The sequence below is a fragment of the Tamandua tetradactyla genome, chromosome 14, assembly GCF_023851605.1.
Source record: "Tamandua tetradactyla isolate mTamTet1 chromosome 14, mTamTet1.pri, whole genome shotgun sequence".
Classification (NCBI taxonomy): domain Eukaryota; kingdom Metazoa; phylum Chordata; class Mammalia; order Pilosa; family Myrmecophagidae; genus Tamandua; species Tamandua tetradactyla.
In genome coordinates, this window is record NC_135340.1 from 47,099,373 (window position 1) to 47,121,342 (window position 21,970).

At 37.8% G+C, this 21,970-nt stretch overlaps 1 protein-coding gene across 12 annotated transcripts in view; it reads left to right on the plus strand.

Annotated features, from left to right (window-relative positions):
• The window catches only part of FMN1 (formin 1), a 439,238-nt gene that overhangs the window by 110,964 nt on the left and 306,304 nt on the right, over nucleotides 1-21,970 (plus strand). For 11 of the 12 annotated variants that reach the window (XR_013162317.1, XM_077127364.1, XM_077127363.1 and 8 more), the window contains one exon: nucleotides 482-599. The exons of the other annotated variant lie outside the window; for it this stretch is intronic. Coding sequence is in view for 10 of the 11 variants with exons in the window: in XM_077127364.1 (XP_076983479.1) it covers nucleotides 482-599 (118 nt within the window). In the remaining variant the exon portion in view is untranslated. The remainder of the gene's footprint in view (nucleotides 1-481; nucleotides 600-21,970) is intronic. 12 annotated transcript variants of the gene reach the window in all.

A 21,970-nucleotide genomic window follows, 5' to 3' on the forward strand; every position in this document is an offset into this window, starting at 1 on the left:
TTTCATATAGGAAAGAAAGAGAATTGAAATTAGTTTTGTGAAGTGCTTAGAAAAGTGTAGCTTGGCCTGTAGCTAATCTTTATGGAAAATGTAAAATTAGTCTTAAACTGAAAATCCTGGAATTTTGGGGCATACGTTTGTAACATTCCTATAAATGTATCAGAATGTAGTGTATTTGTATCTGTATCTTCAGTTCAAAGTGTGTATGTTAGGATATTTAATAGGATAAAATCATCTGTTAAGCATTGGGTAATACTTAGCCTTGAGTTAATTTTTGATTCTCACCTGCCACCGATCAGTTTGCATTTCTGGAAAACAATGGTTCTGTCCTAAGACATTGTCTCAATTACAGTGAATGAAAGTGATATGCACCTGAGCCCCGAACTTAATTTTTGAATTAAAGTTCTGTGTTTGTTTTCAGGAATTAATTGGTATCGGCACCTTTCGTTTCACTTCTTTCCTTTGCTCTCTTTTTTAACAGCCTGACCAGAGCCCCACTGAGCAGGATGATCGGACTCCTGGCAGACTCCAAGCTGTCTGGCCACCCCCAAAGACAAAAGACACAGAAGAAAAAGTGGGATTGAAGTACACCGAAGCAGGTAAAGTGAAAAGAAGCCAGGGACCCAGGAATGGCTCTCTTATCACCATGGCTTTTAGTTCTAGCTCATTAGAATCTCAGAATTTGGATTTGTGTTTCATTATAAAATGTGAGATTGAAGGCTTTTCTTTTTGGCTTTGCTGTTAAAGTGAGTCTCTGCTCTCTTATCGTTAACAAATCTCAGGGAAAGGAAAGGTGAATGCCCTGGAGTGAATGAAGGGGCCACATGTGTAAGGTAGGAGAACCTTTGGGGAGTTAAGGGAGAGGGTAGATTACAGATCCCTTAGGAAGCAGGTGGTTCACTGTCTCATATCTGGCAGTGCTTCTGGAAGAGGAAAAGTATTTTTCAGAGCTGTAATCTGACTGGTTGTTTGTCTCTGAGTAATGCTTTCGTGCTAAAGGAACCTTGTACAGAGTGAATGTACAGATACCGTATCAGTTACTGTTTCACTTTTGTTAGACAAAGCTTTATTTAATGCGTGGCCAATTTTAAAGCAATCTAACTCTCTGGAAACCTCCCAGGAACTTTACTCGAATCTATTTAAATGAAATGGTTCCCCAAATGAATGATTCACATGAAATTTAAAAAAAAAAAAAAAAAAAAAAAAAAGAACAAAAGAATGGGGTGTATCTTAATTGCACATGTGTATATATACACATCTCTTAAACCTCTTTGCTTTCTTCCTGGTCTTTGAAGATTATCGATACATGCCTTATAGTTTGTTGGTTATCTTAGGTATGTGTATATATGAAGCTCAATCTATCTGGTTTTAGAAAGATACTTTTTTCACTTTCTATTCTCTGTTAGACATAACTGGATCAAAATTTGGAAGATTCAGTAATATAATTTTCTGCAATATCATTATTTCAGTGATGGTGAACATGTTGGCACTTGAATCTTAAGGTCTAAAACCTAATCATTTTCAGAGTCCAATTATACTATTGGCAACTTATGACTTCCCCAAGACATGAACTGTTTCATAGCATTGTTTTTTCTTCAGTGCCTTAATTATGGAATGAAAACTATCATTAGAGGAAAGACATCTTGCTGCATGTCCTCTTTGTCCACTCTGAATTTTTTCTAAAATTGGAATGCTTGTGATTGCAATATGGAATTACTTCTGTCGAGTTATTCTCTTGATCTGGCATAGTTTGATTAAAAGTACTGCAGTTTGTTTTAATTAAAAAACTGAGTTCTTATATCCCTAGTATATATGTTGGTGATCTTAGTCTTGTCTCTACCATTATAGTGTAGCAATTTTCCTTGTATTGATGGACATTTGATGATTAGAGAAGGAAATACATGTCATCAAATGGTTGTTGAATCCATATTAAATAATATCAGGGAGTTTATATCTCTATTGATATTCCTTAGTCTTGGCTTCTGTCCTCTTCCATTTCCAGAGGCTCAGAGGAACACTGAAATTTATCTTGGGGCAGTGGCTTTTACTGTCTTTCTTTGAAAAAATATGTTAAATGTCTTCTCAGAGCTATTAAGATCTTAGATGAGAAAGGGCAGTAAAAAGTTCTTCTGGGTGGACTCTGACAGCACCTTTGCCAGGTGAGACAGAGAGGGCTGGCCATTGTCGGGACAGCATCCAGTTCCCCAGCCACACAGCACTCACAGTGGCCCTGGGTCTGGTGTCTAGCTCCTCAAAGGCTAGGTGACTTTACAGGAGACCTGAATAGCCAAAACAATCTTGAAAAAAGAAGAGCAGGGTTGGAGGGCTTGCACTTCCCAATTTCAAATTGTATTACAGAGCAACAGAAATCAAAACAGTGTAGTACTGGCATGAAGATAAACAAAGAGATCAGTGGAACATGATTGAAAGCCCAGAAATTGACCCATACATCTATTGTAAATGGATTTTTTTAAAACATTTTTTTATTGTAACATATGACATATATACAAAGTGTCCTAGTTTATGAGCTGCTAGAATGCAAAATACCAGAAATGAAATGGCTTTTTTTTTAGTTTTTATTTATTTATTTATTTCTAACTTTTTTTTATTGTATAGTATAACATATATACAAAGCAAAGAAATAAAAAAGCAGTAGTTTTCAAAGCATCCTTCAACAGGTGACTATAGGACAGATCCCAGAGTTTGTCATGGGCTGCCATACGATCCTCTCATATTTTTCCTTCTGGCTGCTCCAGAATATAGGAGGCTAGAGGGCTTAAATACATTTTTATCATCATGAAATGGCTTTTTAAAAGGAGAATTTATTAAGTTGCAAGTTTACAATTCTAAGGCTGTGAAATGTCAAAATTCAGGCAAGGCTATGACAGTGTCCAAATTAGGGCATCCAGGGAAAGACACCTTGATTCAAGAAGGCTGATGATGTTCATGGTTTCTCTCTCAGGTAGAAAATCATATGGCGACGTCTGCTAGCTTTCTTTCCAGGCTTCTTCAATGGCTTCCCTGGGACTCTGTCCCTTCTGTTGACTCTGTCGGTTCTGGTGACCCTAGTTGCTCTGTTGGCTCTGAGCTTTTTCCAAAATGGTTCCCACTTAAGGGCTCCAGCAAGCAACCCCAACTTGGATGGGTAGAGACCCACCTCCATGGAAACCATCTAATCAAAAGTTACCACTCACAGTTGGGTAAGTCACATCTCCATGGAAATAATCAAAAAGCTCCCACCCAGCAATATTGAATGAGGATTAAAGAATGTGGCTTTTCTGAAAGATTCAGCACATTCAGATTCAAACCAGCACACAGAGCAAAGAAAGAAAAAAGCAATAATTTTTAAAGCACACTTCAACAAGCAGTTACAAGACAGATCTCAGAGTTTATCATGGGCTGCCATTCCACCAACTCAAATTTCTTATTTTCTCTGTTATACATCCTCCTTTCTCTTTTAATCCTTCTCCCAATCGATGGGGATCTTTGGGCAATGCCTGTTCTGACTTTTTCATGTTGAGAAGGGGTGTCCACACTAAAGGATAGGGGGATGAAATTAATTGACAGAATTAATTGGAGAATCTGGTTCCTCTGAGTGTCAAGATTTATCTGACCTAGGAACCCTCTGGGAATTACAGGTTCCAGGGAGGCAAACCTAGTGCATGAAACCTTTATAGAGTCTCAGTTCAAGCCCTAGTTGTTTTTAAGAGTCAACAAGACTTCTTGACCAAAAGAGGGCAGAGGGATATGAGACAACATAGTGTCAATGGCTGAGAGATTTCAAACAGAGTTGAGAGGTTATCCTGGAGGATATTCTTATGTATTGTATAGATATCCCTTTTCAGTTTATGGTACATTGAAGTGGCTAGAGGGAAGTATCTGAAAGTGTTGAACTGTATTCTAGTAGCTTTGATTCTTGAAGACAACTGTATAAAAAAATATATATATATATATATATATATATATAGCTTTTTTGTGTGTGTGCTGTATGGTGGGTGTCACATTTCATTCTTTTTCCATGTGACTATCCTGTTTTTGTTGATTTTTTTTGCGGGGTGAGGGGGAAGTGCACACAACCAGGGATCGAACCTGGGTCTCCTGCATGGCAGGTGAGAATTTTACCACACTGAGCTAGCCTTGCACCCCCTAACTATATAGCTTTTACAGTATGACCATGTGATTGTGAAAACCTTGTGTCTGATGCTTTTTATCCAGGGTATGCACAGATGAGTAAAAAAACAAGGACAATAAATAAATAAATATTAGGGGTGCTACGGCTTAAAAAAATTGGGTAGATTTAGATACTAGTGGTCAGTGAGACAGAGGGGTAATGGGTATGGGATGTATGAGTTTTTTCTTTTAATTTCTTTTCTGGAGTGATGCAAATGTTCTAAAAATAATGATCATGGTGATGAATACGCAACTACTATGTGATGATATTGTGAACCATTGATTGTATACTATGGATGGACTGTGTGTGTGAAGAGTTCTCCATAAAAATATATTTAAAAAAAAAAAAGAGCCTTCCAGATGCTTGTTATTCTTCCAATATACTTTGTGGAGTGCCAATGGAGACTAGGACCCCCAGGCTTCCAGGTATTTTTGTTATTAATTTTTACCTGTTACTCAATAGCAACTCAATTGTTACCTTGTCATTTATTGCTAAATTTGAGAAAGCAAACATATTCCCTGTGATGTTCTTAAACTCAGTTGCTCAGAAAAATGGAGTCTAGAAGCATTTGGTTCATAATGTAACACATTGTAGTATTTCCATTGATTTCCCAGTGGTGTTTAGGGAAACACCTAAAATTTGCTATTTTGTAGGAAACAGAGTCAGAGAAATTAGAATTAAAAATTACCTCGTTTAAATTTTTGTGCTTTCATATTTATTTTTCCTTGCATGTGTTAGTCATTAAACTAATGTACTATTCATTAAACGAAGTGGGAAGTTAGGATTCGAGCAGTCATATGTCAGGTACATTGTTGGCTTGCTGTGTAGCTGACACCCAAGTCCAGGCCTTGGCAGTGCTGGGGAAAAGGTGGTGCTTTTCGCCATGAGCCTCACCATCCTGTTCTGTCCTCGGCCACGTTGGTCTGCTGCTATTCCAGTTTACCTCTATGGAAAAACTACCATTCACTACTCCTCCCTCCGCCCCCACCCCGTGAGTTTAAGAGATCATTTAATACTGTAAATTCACTTTTGTTCAAGTTCTTTTTTTTTTTTAAAGCTGATGTGTGGTATGCTGTCCCTTTCAGCTGTAGCTTCTGAAGTCCTCTTAACCATCTGAAGGGAGCTCACCCCTATGGTTGGTGCTTCCTTCCATTCCCAGAGCCATCAGCTTCACCTGCAGTTACTTATGCTGCAATCACAGCTCTTGGCAATTAAAAGCTTTGGGCGCCACTAGAGCCTCTGATACCATTCTGATGCCACTGTACCCACCATAAGGGAACGCCAACTGCCAATCTCTTGAGCTCTTGGAGCTTTAGTGCTACACTTGTTTGCAGACATCTGTACCCCCCAGAGCTGCCATATGTGCTGGCATTGACCTCTCCTGCTCAGGAGGTGATACCATGTTAAATCTCTGCTGTGCCTAAATTGCTTTGCTCAAATAAGAAAGAGGATTGCTTTTTGCATCTCCTGTGTTGTGTTTTTTCAATATTCTGTCTTTAGAGTGCCTCACAGCAATTTTTTGAGTGGAAAACTTGTGTTTACACTGGGAACAAGCTGAGTGAAAGTATCCGTGTTCTTCTCAGAATTGTCTCCCTGCCCCCCCAATACATGTCTTTATTTTTGAAACAAGCTTTTGTGATGGTCTTGCTTTTATAGGAGGGATTTTTTTTTTTTATTTTTAGTGGGATCCTAAGAACCTTAAATGGTTAAAATTTAAGGTGAGTCCATCCTTTGTTTCCTGTACAGTATACCAGACAAATCTCAATCCAGGAAATTTGGTTAGTAAGTGAAGCTTGGGATTAAAGCAGAACCCATCCACAAATAAAATGAAAAGGTATTTTCTGATAAAATACAGAGAATCTAAGAGAAGTCTTTACCTTTGGGGCAAAAGCGATTTGTCTCAAGATAGATAATTAGGATTTGTTCATGTTATGATTAGCAGTGTTCTCTTATATTTCTCTTCTAAATATACTCTTCTGTATGTGATGTACTTAGGCTAATAACTTGCCCAAATTAAAAAAAAAAAAAAAGGCTGGAAAGCATAACCATGTTCTGGGTGACTGAATCATAAAGTTAACATAGGGTAAACTGCCCCCCCCCCCCTGCCCAAACATAAATGGAAAAATCTTCCTATACTTTCTGTACTACATCAACTTTTTTTTATCTCCCTTTTCCTTTAATAAGTACGGTATATATAGCCTTATTTCTTCTCTCTTGGATAGTTACATGTGTTAAATCAGCCAGGGTCCTGCCAGGAATCAGGTGGCACACTTAAATTGGGTGACAGGAAAAGAGTTTTTTAGAGACTACGGACAGGCTTTAGAAATAGCAATAAGAGAAGAAGCAATATTCTGGAACTAATAACAGAGAGAGACGCTCTACCACCTCTAGACTTGAAGTTCCAGTGGGAGGAAGAATCCGGGAACCTCAGAACTTTAGAGGGAGGCTGGGCAGTGTGGAGAGGGCTGCCTGCCAGTGTGGAGGGAAGCAGCCAGTTCAAGGCTACACCCCGGGGATGGGGGAGCTTCAGGAATATATTACCCTGACTCTTCTCCTGCTGTCAGGTTTCCCGTCTGTGCTCCCATGGGCCAAACTCAAAGAGAAGCCGGAGAACTGGGGAGCCACTTGATGCTGTCCATTCAGGCCAGCGAGCCGGAGCGAGGGCAGGTCCAGAAGGGGGAGTGTGCATGGGGGGAGGCAGATGGAAGATGCCCAGCACAATTACACCACCAGGAGGGAGCAGCCGAGCAGAACTTTAGGCTAAAGAAGGTTCTGAAGCCCCTCAGCTTGCGTGGGCCGTTACCGTGTGTCTGCATGGAGAAGACACTGCACACACTTAGCCTTGTCATGCCTCGTGACACGGGATTCTAAGACAACAGCAGAGAGAAGAGCTCCCGTTTTTATCATCCTGTGGGATTTTATCATCCATCTCTACTGTCAGTTCATAAGCCTTGTTCTGTGGGTACTTACTTTACCCTAAAGTAGAAGATTTTTTTACTGACTCAGAAAATCTATAAGTTTTTAAATGTTTACCTCTGTTTCTAAAAAAAATAAAAGTTTGGAAATATCTAGAAAATCATAAAGCAAAATACATTTTCTATAATTCTGTTTCACGGAGAAACCATTATCAACATTTTGAAATATGAACTGCTTATGTGAGATTTAATATTTAAAAAATAGAGCGGTGCAATGGTGGCTCAGCAGGCAGAGTTCTTGCCTGCCATGCCAGGGACCTGGGTTCGATTCCCAGTGCCTGCCCATGCAAAAAAAGAAAAATTTGATCATGCTGCAAAGACTGCTTTTCTCACTTGAAAACTTCATCTTTATATGATTTTTACTATGTTTTAACAATGATATTTATGGAAATTTAGTTTTCCCCAGTTATTAGAAATAATATAAATAGTAATGCTGTAAATACACTAGTTCATAAATATATTTTATCTTTAATATTGTATTATGATAGATTCCTAGTGATAAAATTGCTGTATAAGAGCGTATGCCTTTTTAAGGCTTTTGGTGCCCACTACCAAATTGCCATGATGTGTTTTTTCTTTATGAATGTCTTTAGAAATAAGACTAATACTTCTGAAAATATTTCCCTTTTTTATCAACTCCTTTTTATTTTACTAACATTTTCTGTGTAGAAGTTTTAAGTATTTATGTAATCGAATCTATACTCCTTTTATTGAGTAATGCATTTTCCTTTTGGCTTACGGATGGCCTCTAGGGGTAGCTTTTTTCTATTTTACTTTGAGTATCAGTTTTTAATATTTTAAGTCCCCTTAAAGTCTAATAGAAAGCTATGGGAGAAAACACTGCAGATAATTTTGCATGTATTCCCAGCCCTCCTCTCTCACCCCATGTCCATCCGCGGATCCCCAGGTTCACATTATTAATGTTTGTTCCAGTTACTCAGCCCAGAGCATGAGCTTCCTTTTCCTGTTCACCTGCTATTTCATATTCTGAAGGACGGCCTTGAAGTTTCTGATTCTTTACTGAGAAATTTAATAGCACTCGAAATTGGCCTGGGAGTGGGTGTATACTGCGTGTAGATTGCCTGGTGAATTAAAAAAGACTTAGCACAAGGCACTTGAGTGAACAAACTGTCAATACATGTGGCATTTCCTGGGGCTTTTATCACCTATAAGTTTGAGTACTTCAAAAAATTCCCATTTAGAATATTTTGAGTTAAATGGAGAAATAACCCATCCGTTAATTTAGTAAAGATCTGCCTACTTTCTGGTTTGTTTCTAAACTGAGTTTCCTTCATTGTAAAGCGATAGAGCTGCTCATCACCTTTCCTGGTGAGTCAGACATCCTTGTTTCAAACAGACAAGGAGAGCTATAAACATCACTGAATGGTTTATTGATCTATTGTACTTTGAGTTTTAATTTCTCCATTCATAGCTAAGAGGCTGCAGTAGGCATGTATGGATTTTCTTTGGAAGTCACGCATCTAAACAAAGTATCCAAAGTGTCTTCTTTTGTAGTCTAGGAAATGAGTTTATTCATTGTCTATTTTAGGGGCCTTGGGAACCGACTACCTTCATTTGCATGGAAATGGTGATGATAGGTCAGGAATTGGAAGCTGTACTGGCTAAAAACCAGGGAAGCCCAGCTTTTTGTGGGTGCAGAGAGAAGTTGGAGGTAAAGTGAATGTGCTAAGCCTCAGCTTGCTAGCTAGCTGGGAGCGGTGGAGAGAAGTTGCTAAAACTTGATGAGGAATCCCAAAGTATGGTTTAGTGATCCAGAAATCTGGAGGCCACTCTATTGGATGTGCAGGGTTTCTCGACCAAGAACACGATGTGAGTGAGTCATCAGGACTTGCCGTTTATCACGTTTGTGTTCAAGGAAGTGTTGATAAAAGTCTGACTCAGGATGTTAGAAATAGATAAAAATACAGAATCAGAATTTTTAGAATCTTCATTTAGAGCCACAAGCATCCTAGCCATCATTTAGTTCAGCCTGATCATTTTACAGATCAATCCAAAGAAGTTCGGATATGCTGAAAGATGCATACATAATTAATAAATGAGCCGAAATTACAATTTGGAGAGAATGGCAGCCCCAAGTGGGTGGGGTGAGGATTGAGGAAGGGGTCAAATATGTTGCTTTTATTTCCTCATGAGTATACCAGGAGCATTTATGAATTACATTGGTTAAAAAAAAAATGGGGCCTGAGTGAGTCAATCTGAATAATAAAGAGCCTATAAGGTTCATAGCAGCTCACCAGACATAGCTGCTGAAATTGGCTTTGTATTTCATGCTGTTTTTTTTGACCCTTATAGGAAAAATTAAAGACAGGAGTTTTAATATTTCTAATGCTATGGAAGTTCACTTAAGGAATTTCAAAATGCAAGTAAAAACCCTGTTGTTCTGAAGATTCTTGCAAGGTTCAGATGGAACTCATTAACTGAAAGTTTGTTGCGCGACATCGTATGCTAAAATGCATGTTGTACATGCACCTGATTTTAGGAGGTACAGAAACAAACACTTTTATTTTAATAGTTGTATATTCTCAGTAGCTTTGTCCTATAGACAATTAGATCAGTCTACTTACAGTCCTGTTTTGGGGAGATGAGAATGAGATTTGATGTGCCATATCCTACTTTTAATATTTTTGTTCTTATTCAAAATTTGCTATCCAACTAGCCCTAATTTTCTTCTCTCTCCCAGATCTTCATCTCTTACCAGCTGCTGAACATTCCTTCTGTGGCTCTTCCCCTAGGCAGCTTCTCTAGCTTTCTAGATTCAGCATTACCCCCTACCCATTCTCTCCTACTATGGTGTTCATTTGCACACCAGTTTAATTATTCCTCTTTGATCCGTTTTGTGTGCTTCCCAGCCATCAACTATTTCAGCAAACCAAGGGCACTCCTTGGAATTCCCTCTCCTTAAAAGGCAGCAAGGAATTTGTAAATAACATTTTTTTCTTTTTCTATTTTTAAGAAATATCCCAGACCCCGAGTTTCAGTATTGTTCTAGTTTGCTAGCTGCCAGAATGCAATATACCAGAAACAGAATGGCTTTTAAAAGAGGGAATTTGATAAGTTGCTAGTTGACAGTTCTAAGGCTGAGAAAATGTCCCAATTAGAACAAGTCAATAATAGAAATGTCCAATCAAAGGTATTCATCCAGGGAAAGATACCTTGGTTCAAGAAGGCCAGTGAAGTTCAGGGTTTCTCTCTCAAGTGAGAAGACACATGGTGAGCAGAGTTAGGGCTTCTCTCTCGGCTGGGAAAGCACATGGTAAACACAGTGTCATCTGCTAGCTTTCTCTCCTGGCTTCCTGTTTCATGAAGCTCCCCGGGAGGTGTTTTCCTTCTTCATCTCCAAAGGTCACTGACTTGAGGGCTCTCTACTTCTCATGGCTATGTCGTTCTTCTCTGCTCTCTCTAAATCTCTCTAATTTTCCAAAGTGTTTCCTCTTTTATAGGACTCCAGAAACTTATCAAGACCCACCCAAATGGGTGGAGACATGTCATCACCTAATCCAGTTTAACAACCACTCTTGATTCTTGATTAAATCACATATCCAGGGAGATGATCTAATTACAGATTCAAACATACAGTATTGAATAGGGATTATTCTGCTTTTACAAAATGAAATTTTGATTACAACATGGCTTTTCTAGGGTCTGTACATCCTTTCAAACCAGTACAAGTATCTAAATTCTTGAGTATTTTCTTCTCAAGTTAGAGGGTGGTAGTGAACGAAGGAGTGAGAACATGAGGTGAGAAAGGTAGAAAACTATCTCAGAAGGAAAGGAAAAGAAAATAGCACCATGAAAATCCCTAGAACATGATTAAGTTTAGTATTACTTCTATGGTAGGTGTCATGGGCTAGAGACTTGAATTTGAAGCTTGGCTCATTGCTAAGTGTATACCTGGAAGAACTGAGTGGGGACACGAATAGACATTTGCACACTGGTGTTTATGATGGCAGTGTCTGTGATTTGCAATGAATGGAGGTGGTCTAAGGGTAACAACTGAGGAATGGAAGGGGGAACTGTGGTGTTCACATACAACAGACTGAGTAGCTGCAAGAAGGAATGAAGTTGTGAGGCATGCAACTAGGTGCACAAACCTTAAGGACAGTGTGCTGAATAACATGTCAGAAACTAAGAGACAAATATTATCATGCCTCACTCTTACGGATTAACTATAGTAAACAAACTCAGAGAATTGAAGTCGAGAGCATATCAGGTTGGGGCTTATTGTAAAGGTTCCTAGATTGTAAACTCTTACAGCAGTCACATATATTTAGGAGTTATAATTATATATTCTAAATTCTGAGATTCTGGGCTGTTTGTATATAACCTAATTGTTCCCTGAAACCTTGGGTATTTATGTGACACCTGAGACTCAGAGTTAGAGCGCTATAACTATGAAAGTCAGCATTACCCCATTCAGCAACTGTTTAAAAAGTGATTAGACTTCGTCTAGAGATATAAAAGAAGTTGATCTGGATAGGAATAAGGTAAATCAGAATACCATATCGTCTGAGTGAAGGATGATAAGGCCCAATTTTCTAACTTCAACCTCTGTGTGAAACCTAAGGGAGAGATGTTTATTTGGTACGAAATTTATATTTTGTGTAACGCATTACCTAATTTAACTTGTGTGGGCAGTTCAGTTGTACCCCATAAGTACATGGAATATTGAATAGGGCGTGAGAGCTTGTTGGTTTGTACAGGTTAGTGTGATGCTGTAATATATCCCAGAGCAATCTGGACAAAGAATAAAAAAGTATTTGAAAAAGAAGGGAGGAACTATTCAACTTTCCCATCTGGGGAATTGCTGATATTCTTTCCAACAGTGGGGACAACCACTTAAATTGGCTGAGCCCTCAATCTTGGGGTTCGCCCCTATGAAGCTTATTCCTACAAAACAAAAGCGAAGCCTAATGATAATTATGCCTAAGAATTACCCCCAGAGAACCTCTTTGTTGCTCAGATATGGCCACTCCCTCAAAGCCAACTCAGCAGATGAACTCACTGCCCTTCTTCTTACGTGGGACATGACTCCCAAGATTGAGCTAGGACCTGACAACATGGGATTGAGAAAGACTTGACCAAAAGGGATAAGAGAGAAATGAGACAAAAAGTCCCAGTGGCTGAGAAATTTAAAACAGATTGAGAGGTTATCCTAGAGTTAGTCTTATGCATTATATAGATATCCCTTTTTAGTTTATGGTGTATTGGAGTGGCTAGAGGAAAGTACCTGCAACTGTTGAACTGTGTTCAGTAGCCTTGATTCTTGAAGAAGGCGATTGTATAACTATATAGCTTTTACAATGTGAATGTGTGATTGTGAAAACCTTGTATCTGATGCTCCTTTTATCCAGAGTATGGAGAGATGAGTTAAAAAAAAAAAGAAAAGAAAACAAAAAAAATAAATAATAGAGGAAGACAAAGGGTAAAAATTGGGTAGATTGAAATACTGTGGGTCAATGAGAGGGAGGGATAAGGGGTATAGGATGTATGAGTTTTTAAATTACTTTTTTCTGGCATGATGCAAATGTTCTAAAAATGATCATGGTGAAGAATATACAACTGTATGATACTGTGAGCCTTGATTCTGTAATATGATTGGGCGTAATGCGTGTGGCTAATTCTCAATAAAAATACGTTTTAAAAAATACCTGCATATTCTACAGTTTTCTTGTTTGATTTTTTAATTATTCTGAGCATTTGGTTAAATAATGCTCCTTAAAGATTGTACAATGGCTGGCACATAGTGAAATCAAAATAATATACACTGCTATTAATAGTTTTGTTTTTCCCAAACTGATAACCAGTTATAGTGATACCAGTTAATAATTTGTTTATCCTTTTATTTTTTCCTTGATTAATGGTTTATTTTTAGCAAACTTTGGCTTAGGAAAATACCTATACATCAAAGCAGATAACCTTACATGTTTGTCAGAGATGTATTTCTTTTTTTTTAAATTAATTTATTTTTTATTTATGATACATAACCACATACAAACAAACATTCCTAACACATGATCATTCTGCTCTTGTTATATAATCAATAACTCACACTATGATCACATAGTTGTATATTCATCATTATGCTCATTTCTTAGAACATCTGCATCAATTTAGAAAAAGCAATAAAAACAAAAAAATTCATACATACCATACCCCTTTCCCCTCCCCTTCACCAATCACCAGCATTTCAGTCTACTAAATTTATTTTAACATTTGTTCCTCCTATTATTTATTTATTTTTAATCCATATGTTTTACTTGTCTGCCAATAAGGAAGACAAAAGGCGCATCAGACACAAGGCTCTCACAACCACACAGCCACGCTGCAACAGCCATATCATCATACGATTATCTTCCGGAAACATGGCCACCGGAGCACAGCTCCACATTTTCAAGCAGTTCCCTCCAGCCTCTCCATTACACCTTAATTAAACAGGTGATATCTATTTAATGGGTAAGAATAACTTCTAGGATAACCTCTCGACTCTGTTTGGAATCTCTCAGCCATTGATAACTTTATTTTGTCTCATTTCTCTCCTTCTCCCTTTTGGTTGAGAAGATTTTCTCAATCCCTTGATGCTGAGTCCCAGCTTTTTCTAGGATTTCCGTCCCACATTGCCAGGAAGGTCCATTGCCAGGAGAGAGAGAGAGAGAGAGAGAGAGAGAGACCACATCTGAGCCAAAAGAAGAGGTTCTCTTAGGGGTGACTTGTAGTCCTAATTTTAAGTAGGCTTAGCCTATCCTTTGCGGAATTAAGTTTCATATGAACAAACCCCAAGACTGGAGACTCGGGCTATTGCTTTGGCTGTCCCCACTGCCTGTGAGAATATTAAGAATTCTCCACTTGGGGAAGTTGAATTTTCCCCCTTTCTCACCATTCCCCCAGGGGACTCTGAAAATACTTCTCTATTCACTGTTCAAATTGCTCTGGGATCTATCTGGGCATCACTCCTGACAAACCTACAAAATCTCATGCCCTTTGCAAGGTTCCAAGTACTATGGTGTTCGATTGAGTTGCCCACATAAGTTATATTGGGAAATGCACTAGTCAAAATATAAATTTTGTACCAAATAAACATTTTTTGCTTGGAAAATTTTAAAATATTAATAACCACCTATTTTCAACACCCTGCATTATTAACATTCCTTTGTTCTTCCTCATGCAGAAACATTTTTAAATTTTCACATTTAGTCACTATCATTATATACTCTAGGCATTCCTAGATTATACCATCTCAGTCTTTATTGCCTGTCTTTCCTTCTGATTTCATTTGTGCCCCCAGGCCTCCTTCCTCTATGATTCACACATTCAGCCTCATTCAGTGTTCTAACATTATTGTATTACACTTAGGTAGTATTGTGCTATCCATTTCTGAATTTTTACAATCAGTCCTGTTGCACAATCTGTATCCCTTCAGCTCCAATTACCCAGTACCTACCCTATTTCTATCTCCTGATGGTCTCTGTTACCAACTGAAATTCTCCAAGTTCATTCGCTAATGTCAATTCATATCACTGAGACCATACAGTTTTTGTCCTTTTGTTTCTGGCTAATCTCACTCAGCATAATGTCCTTAAGGTCCATCCATGTTATATGCTTCATGACTTTATTTTGTTTTACAGCTGCATAATATTCCATTATATGTATATACCACAGCTTGCTTAGCCACTCTTCTGTTGATGGACATTTTGGCTGTTTCCATTTCTTGGCAATTGTAAATAATGCTATTGTAAACATTGGCGTGCAAATATCTATTTGTGTTCTTGCCCTCATGTCCTCTGAGTAGATATCTAGCAATAGTATTGCCGGATCATATGGCAATTCTATACTTAGCTTCCTGAGGAACCACCAAACTGCCTTCCACAGCAGTTGTACCATTTGACATTCCCACAAACAGTGGATAAGTGTGCCTCTTTCTCCACATCCTCTGCAGCACTTGTCGTTTTCTGTTTTATTGATAATGGTCATTAAGGTGGGTGTGAGATGATATCTCACTGTGGTTTTTATTTGCATTTCCCTAATAGCTAGGGAAGTTGATCATCTTTTCATGTGCGTTTTGGCCATTTGTGTTTTCTCTTCTGAGAAGTGTCTGTTCAGGTCTTTTGCCCATTTTGTAATTGGGTTTTCTGTCTTTTTGTTGTTGAGTTGAACAATCTCTTTATATATTCTGGATTCTAGACCTTTATCTGATATATGATTTTCAAATATTGTCTCCCATTGTGTAGGCTGTCCTTTTACTTTCTTGATGAATATCTTTGATGCATGAAAATGTTCAATTTTGAGGAGTTCCCATTTCTTTCTTTCTTCAGTGCTCATGCTTTGGGTGTAAGGTGTAGGAAACCGCCTCCTATTACAAGGTTGATAAGATATTTACCTGCATTTTCTTCTGAAAGTTTTATGGTCTCAGATCTAATGTTTAGGTTTTGATCCATTTTGAGTTTTTTTTGTATAGGGTGTGAAATGTGGATCCTCTTTCACTCTTTTGCATGTGGATATCCAGTTCTTTAGTCACCATTTATGGAAGAGACTGTTCTGTCCCAGGTGAGTTGGCTTGACTGCCTTAACAAAGATCAATTGTCCATAGATGAGAGGGTCTATATCTGAACACTCTATTCTATTCCATTGGTCAGTGTATCTATCTTTATGCCAGTTTCATGTGATTTTGACCACTGTAGCTTCATAATACACCTTAAAGTTGGGTAGCGTGAGGCCTCCAACTTCATTTTTTCTTTCTCAAGATATTTTTAGCTATTCAGGGCATCCTGCCTCTCCAGATAAATTTGGTTATTGGTTTTTCTATTTCTGAAAAATAAGTTTTTGGCATTTTAATTGATATTATATTGAATCTGTAAATTGATTTAGGTAGAACTGACATCTTGACTATATTTGGTCTTCCAATCCATGAACACGGTATGCCCTTCCATATATTAAGGTCTTCTGTGATCTCTTTTGACAGTTTCTTGTAGTTTTCTTTGTATAGGTCTTTTGTCTCTTTAGTTAAATTTATTCCTAAGTATTTTATTCTTTTGGTTGCACTTGTAAATGGAATTTTTTTCTGGATTTCCCCCTCAGATTGTGCATTACTAGTGTATAGAAACACTAAGATTTTTGAGTGTTGACTTTGTAACCTGCCACTTTGCTGTGCTCATTTGTTAGCTCTATTAATTTTGCTGTGAATTTTTCAGGGTTTTCAACATATAGTATCATATCATCTGCAAACAGTGAGAGTTTACTTCTTCCTTTCCAGTTTTGATGCCTTGTGTTTCTTTTTCTTCTCTAATTGCTCTGGCTAGAACTTCCAACACAATGTTGAATAACAATGATGATAGTGGACATCCTTGTCTTGTTCCTGATCTTAGGAGGAAAGTTTTCAGTTTTCCCCCATTGAAGATGATGTTCGCTGTGGGTTTTTCATATATTCCCTTTATTATGTTGAGGAAGTTCCCTTCTATTCTTACCCTTTGAAGTGTTTTCAACAAGAAAGGGTATTGAATTTTGTCAAATGCCTTTTCTGCATCAATGGAGATGGTCATGTGGTTTTTCTGCTTTGATTTATTGATATGGTGTGTTACATTAATTGATTTTCTTATGTTGAATTATCCTTGCATACCTGGGATGAATCCTACTTGGTCATGGTGTATACTTTTATTAATGTACTGCTGGATTCTATTTGCAAGAATTTTGTTGAGGATTTTTGCATTTATTATATTCATTAGAGAGATTGGTCTGTAGTTTTCTTTTCTTGTAATATCTTTGTCTGGCTTTGGTATGAGGATGATGTTGGCTTTGTAGAATGAGTTAGGTAGCTTTCCCTCCTCTTCAATTTTTTTTGAAGAGTTTGAGCAGGATTGGTACTAATTCTTTCATGAATGTTTGGTAGAATTCACATGTGAAGCCATCTGGTCCTGGACTTTTCTTTTTGGGGAGCTTCTTAATGACTGATCCAGTTTCTTTACTTGTGATTGGTTTATTGAGGTCGTCTGTTTCTTTTCAAGTCAATGTTGGCTGTTAATGCCTTTTAAGAAGTTGTCCATTTCATCTGCATTGTCTAGTTTATTAACATAAAGTTGTTCATAGTATCCTCTCATTACCTCCTTTATTTCTGTGAGGTCAGTGGTTATGCCACTTCTTCCATTTCTGATTTTATTTATTTGCATCCTCTCTCTTCTTCTTTTTGTCAACCTCACTAAGGGTCCATCAATCTTACTGATTTTCTCATAGAACCAGCTTCTGGTTTTGTTGATTTTCTCAATTGTTTTCATGTTCTCAATTTCATTTATTTCTGCTCTACTCTTCATTATTTCTTTCCTTTTGCTTGCTTTGGGGTTAATTTGCTGTTCTTTCTCTAGTTCTTCCAAGTGGACAGTTAATTCCTAGATTTTTACTCTTCTTTTTTTGATATAGGTATTTAGGACAATAAATTTCCCTCTTAGCACTGCCGTTGCTGCATCCCATAAATTTTGGTATGTTGTGTTTTCATTTTCATTTGCCTCGAGATGTTTACTGATTTCTCTTGTAATTTCTTCCTTAACTCACTGGTTGTTTAAGAGTGTGTTGTTGAGCCTACATATATTTGTGAATTTTCTGGCACTCTGCCTATTATTGATTTCCAGCTTCATTTCTTTATGATCTAGAAAGTGTTTTGTATGGTTTCAATCTTTTTAAATTTATTGAGACTTGCTTTGTGACCCGGCATATGGTCTATCCTTGAGAATGATCCATGAGCACTTGAGAAAAAGGTGTATTCTGCTGTTGTGTGGGTGTAATGTTCTATATATGTTTGTTAAGTCTAGCTCATTTATTGTATTATTCAAATTCTGTTTCTTTATTGATCCTCTGTCTAGATGTTCTGTCCATTGATGAGAGTGGGAAATTGAAGTCTCCAACTATTATGGTAGATGTGTCTATTTCTCTTTTCAGTGTTTGCCTAATGTATTTTGGAGCATTCTGGCTCAGTGCATAAATATGATTATGTCTTCTTGTTGAAATGTTCCTTTTATTAATACATAGTGTCCTTCTTTGTCCCTTTTAACTGTTTTACATTTGAAGTCTAATTTGTTGGATATTAGTATAGCTACTCCTGCTCTTTTCTGATTGTTATTTGCATGGAATATCTTTTACCAACCTTTCACTTTCAACCTATGTTTATCCTTGGGTTCTAAGATGCATTTCCTGTAGACAGAGTATAGATGGGTCCTGTTTTTAAATCCATTCTTCCAGTCTATGTCTTTTGATTGGGGAGTTTAATCCATTAACATTTAGTATTATTTCTGTAATGGCAGTACTTTTTTATACCATTTTGCCTTTTGGATTTTATAAGTCATATCTACTTTTTCTTCTTTTTACCTTTACTGATAGTCTTCAATTCTGTACTCTTCTCTACACCTCTCTCTCCTGTCTTTTCTTATCTGTCTCTAGTTCTCCCTTTAATATTTCTTGTAGAGCCAGTCTATTGGTCACAAATTCTCTCAGTGAATTTTTGTCTGCGAATGTTTTAATTTCCCTGCCATTTTCGAAGGATAGTTTTGCTGTATATAGAATTCTTGGTTGGCAGTTTTTCTCTTTTAGTATCTTAAATATCTCATCCCCCTGTCGTCTCACCTCCATGGTTTCTGCTGAGAAATCTACACATACAAAGGCTTCCCTTGTATATGATGGATTGTTTTTCTCTTGCTGCTTTCAAGATTCTCTCTTTCTCTTTGACATCTAACATTCTGATTAGTAAGTGTCTCGGAGTACATCTATTTGAATCTATTCTGTTTGGGGTACGCTGCACTTCTTGGTTCTGTAATTTTAAGTCTTTCGTAAGAGTTGGGAAATTTTCAGTGATAATTTCCTCCATTAATTTTTCTCCTCCTTTTCCCTCCTCTTCTCCTTCTGGGACACCCACAACATGTATATTCATGTGCTTCCTGTTGTCATTCAATTCCCTGAGTCCCTGCTCATATTTTTCCATTCTTTTCCCTATATTTTGTTTTGCTTGTCGGATTTCTGATGTCCTGTCCTCCAGTTCACTAATCCCATCTTCTGCCTCTTGAAATCTGACATTGTAGGTTTCCGTTGTTTTTTTCATCTCTTTTACTGTGCCTTTCATTACCGTAAATTCTGTAATTTGTTTTTTCAGACTTTCATCTCTTCTTTTTGTTCATTCCTTGCCTTCTTTATATCCTCCCTGAATTCATTGATTTGATTTTTGATGAGGATGAGGTGTTCCATATCTGGTCGAACACTCTGAATTAATTGCTTCAACTCCTGTATCTCATTTGAATTGTTGGTTTGTTCCTTTGACTGGGCCATTTCTTCAATTTTCCTAGTATGATTTGTTATTTTTTGCTAGCATCTAGGCATTTAATTACCTTAATTAGTTTATTCAGGAGATTGTTTTTACTTTTTTTTTTCCCTAGGATTTTCTTGCTGGATGACTTTGTTGTCTATCTGTTCTTTGACATTCAGTTCAGCTTATTGTATTCCCCTAGCTTAGGTTTTATTTAATAGATCAGAATTTTTCAGTTCTTGTTTTTTTTTCTTGCCCTGCCTGTATAGTGCCTTTCCCCCACCCTTTAGGAGGGTCTACTTAGGTTTTATAGACCCCAGTCAGATTTTCCCAGACCAAATTGGTCTCCCCTAGGGAAGAAAGAGTCACTTGCGTTAGTTTTCCCTCACGTGAGACCCAGCAGATTAAAAGGCTTTCCTGTGAAGTCTCTAGACTCTCTGTTTTTCCTATCCTGCCCAGTATGTGGCACTTGTCTGCATGCAGGCCCCACCAGCATAAGGTGATGTGGTACCTTTAACTTCAGCAGACTGTACCTGCTGGGGGCGTGGTGGAGACTGAGGAGAGGCTGTAGGCTGGTTGTAGGGTCTGGAAAATCGCTTCAATTTTCCAGACCCTAAATTCCTTGAGGGAGGGATTCCACCTGAGCTGGGCCCTACCTCCTCTCCTGGGGAAGGCATGGGTTCCAGACAAGCTCTCAAACAAGTTCAATTCTGCCTATGCATGGGGCAGTGGAGCCTGAGAAGCCTTGCAGCTGTATCCAAAGAGTAATCAATCCATAGAAACATAGCCAGGAAAGAGAAAAAGAAAAATCATTTTCAGAGCAGAAATTCATTCCTAGCGTTTGTCAATGAACAGCTTAAGTTGGTACATTGCTCTGTGTATCTCCAGGTCCTATGTGCCTCTTTCTTTCCTGCAGAGCCCAGACCTTTTCAGATCCAAAAAAACCTCTGTTTTTTAAAATTTTTTCCTTTTCTGTCAGTTCCGCTCCCTCTGTGCCCGGGCAAAAACCAGCCACCTTTACTTTTACTGGAGGTTCAGCTGAGCTGGGGACCTGTTTTTAGTGGTCAGAATTTTTTAATTAATTCCACAATTGGAGTTTGGTTGCATTCAGCTCCTGCTGCTGGTAAAGCCTCTTTCCTTTCCCCATTGGGAAGCAGCCTGTGGGGGAGGGGCACCGGGCGCCAAGGCTTGGGGGACTCACAGTTCAGGGGGGACTTGCAGCTGGTCCAGCTGGTCCAGACTAGGGTACACTGTGTGTCTGGTCATTGACATGTCCCCAGCAGTTGTTCTGTACTGTTCCTGGCTATTTACTAGCTGCTCTGGAGGATGAACTAAATCCCACACCTTGCTAAGCCACCATCTTGGCTCTCCCCAAAATGATTTGTTTATTCTTGCTGTGCAAGTATGGAGTGCCAACTCTTTCATATAAATTCCTTTCTATATGTTATTCTGTTTCTATGTCCTTTATTATTTTCTGTTGATATGTTTATCTAGAACTTGTGTCAAATCTATGTCTTTGCAATTAGTGTAGTTTTAAAGTTGTTTAAATATCTGGTGATTCAAATCCCCTCAATTATCTTGTCCTCTGAATTTTGTTTAAATGGCTGTGCTTATACACGTGTATATGTACTTTAAAGTCAACATAATTAGCCATTAGAGAAATACAGATGAAAACCACAATTAGATATCATCTCACACCCACTAGAATGGTTAATTTTTTTTAAATTAATTTTTAAATTTTTTTAAAAATACCAAAAAACACCAAACACAAACATTCTTAACTTTTGGTCATTCTGTTCTACATATATAATCAGTAATTCACAATATCATCACATAGTTGCATATGGAATGGTCACTTTAAAAAAAAACAGAAAATTGCAGATGTTGGAAAGGATGTGGAGAAATAGGGACACTTGTTCACTGTTGGTGGGAATGTAAAATGGTGCTGCAGCTGTTTTCTGCAGAAGGTTAACTACAGAATTGCCTTATGATCCGACAATCACACTCTTAAGTTATACCTCAAAGAATTGAAAACAGAGACTCAAATATTTTTGCACAGATATTCATAGTAACATTATTTACAATTACCAAAAGATGGAAGCAGCCCATGGTCCATTAACAGATATATAGATAAACAAAATGTGGTGTATTCATACAATGAAATATTGTCAGTGGAAAGGAATGAATTTCTGATAATGTGCTGAAACCATGAATGAATCTTGAAGACATCATGGGAATAAAGCTAGACATCAAAGCTTCATTTTATCTCACTGATAAATTGAATTATCTCACTGATACAAAATAATTAGAATAAGCAAATTCGTAGTCAGAAACTAGAACATAGATTACCAGGGGTGGAGAGGTGCTTAAATTGTACAGAGGTTCTATTTGGGTTGACAGAAAAGTTTTGGTAATGATTGATAATGGTGGAAGCACAACATTGTGAGCATAATTAATGCACTGAATTATATATTCAGATGTGGTTAAAAAGGGAAATGTTAGGTTGTATGTATGTTACTAGAATAAAAA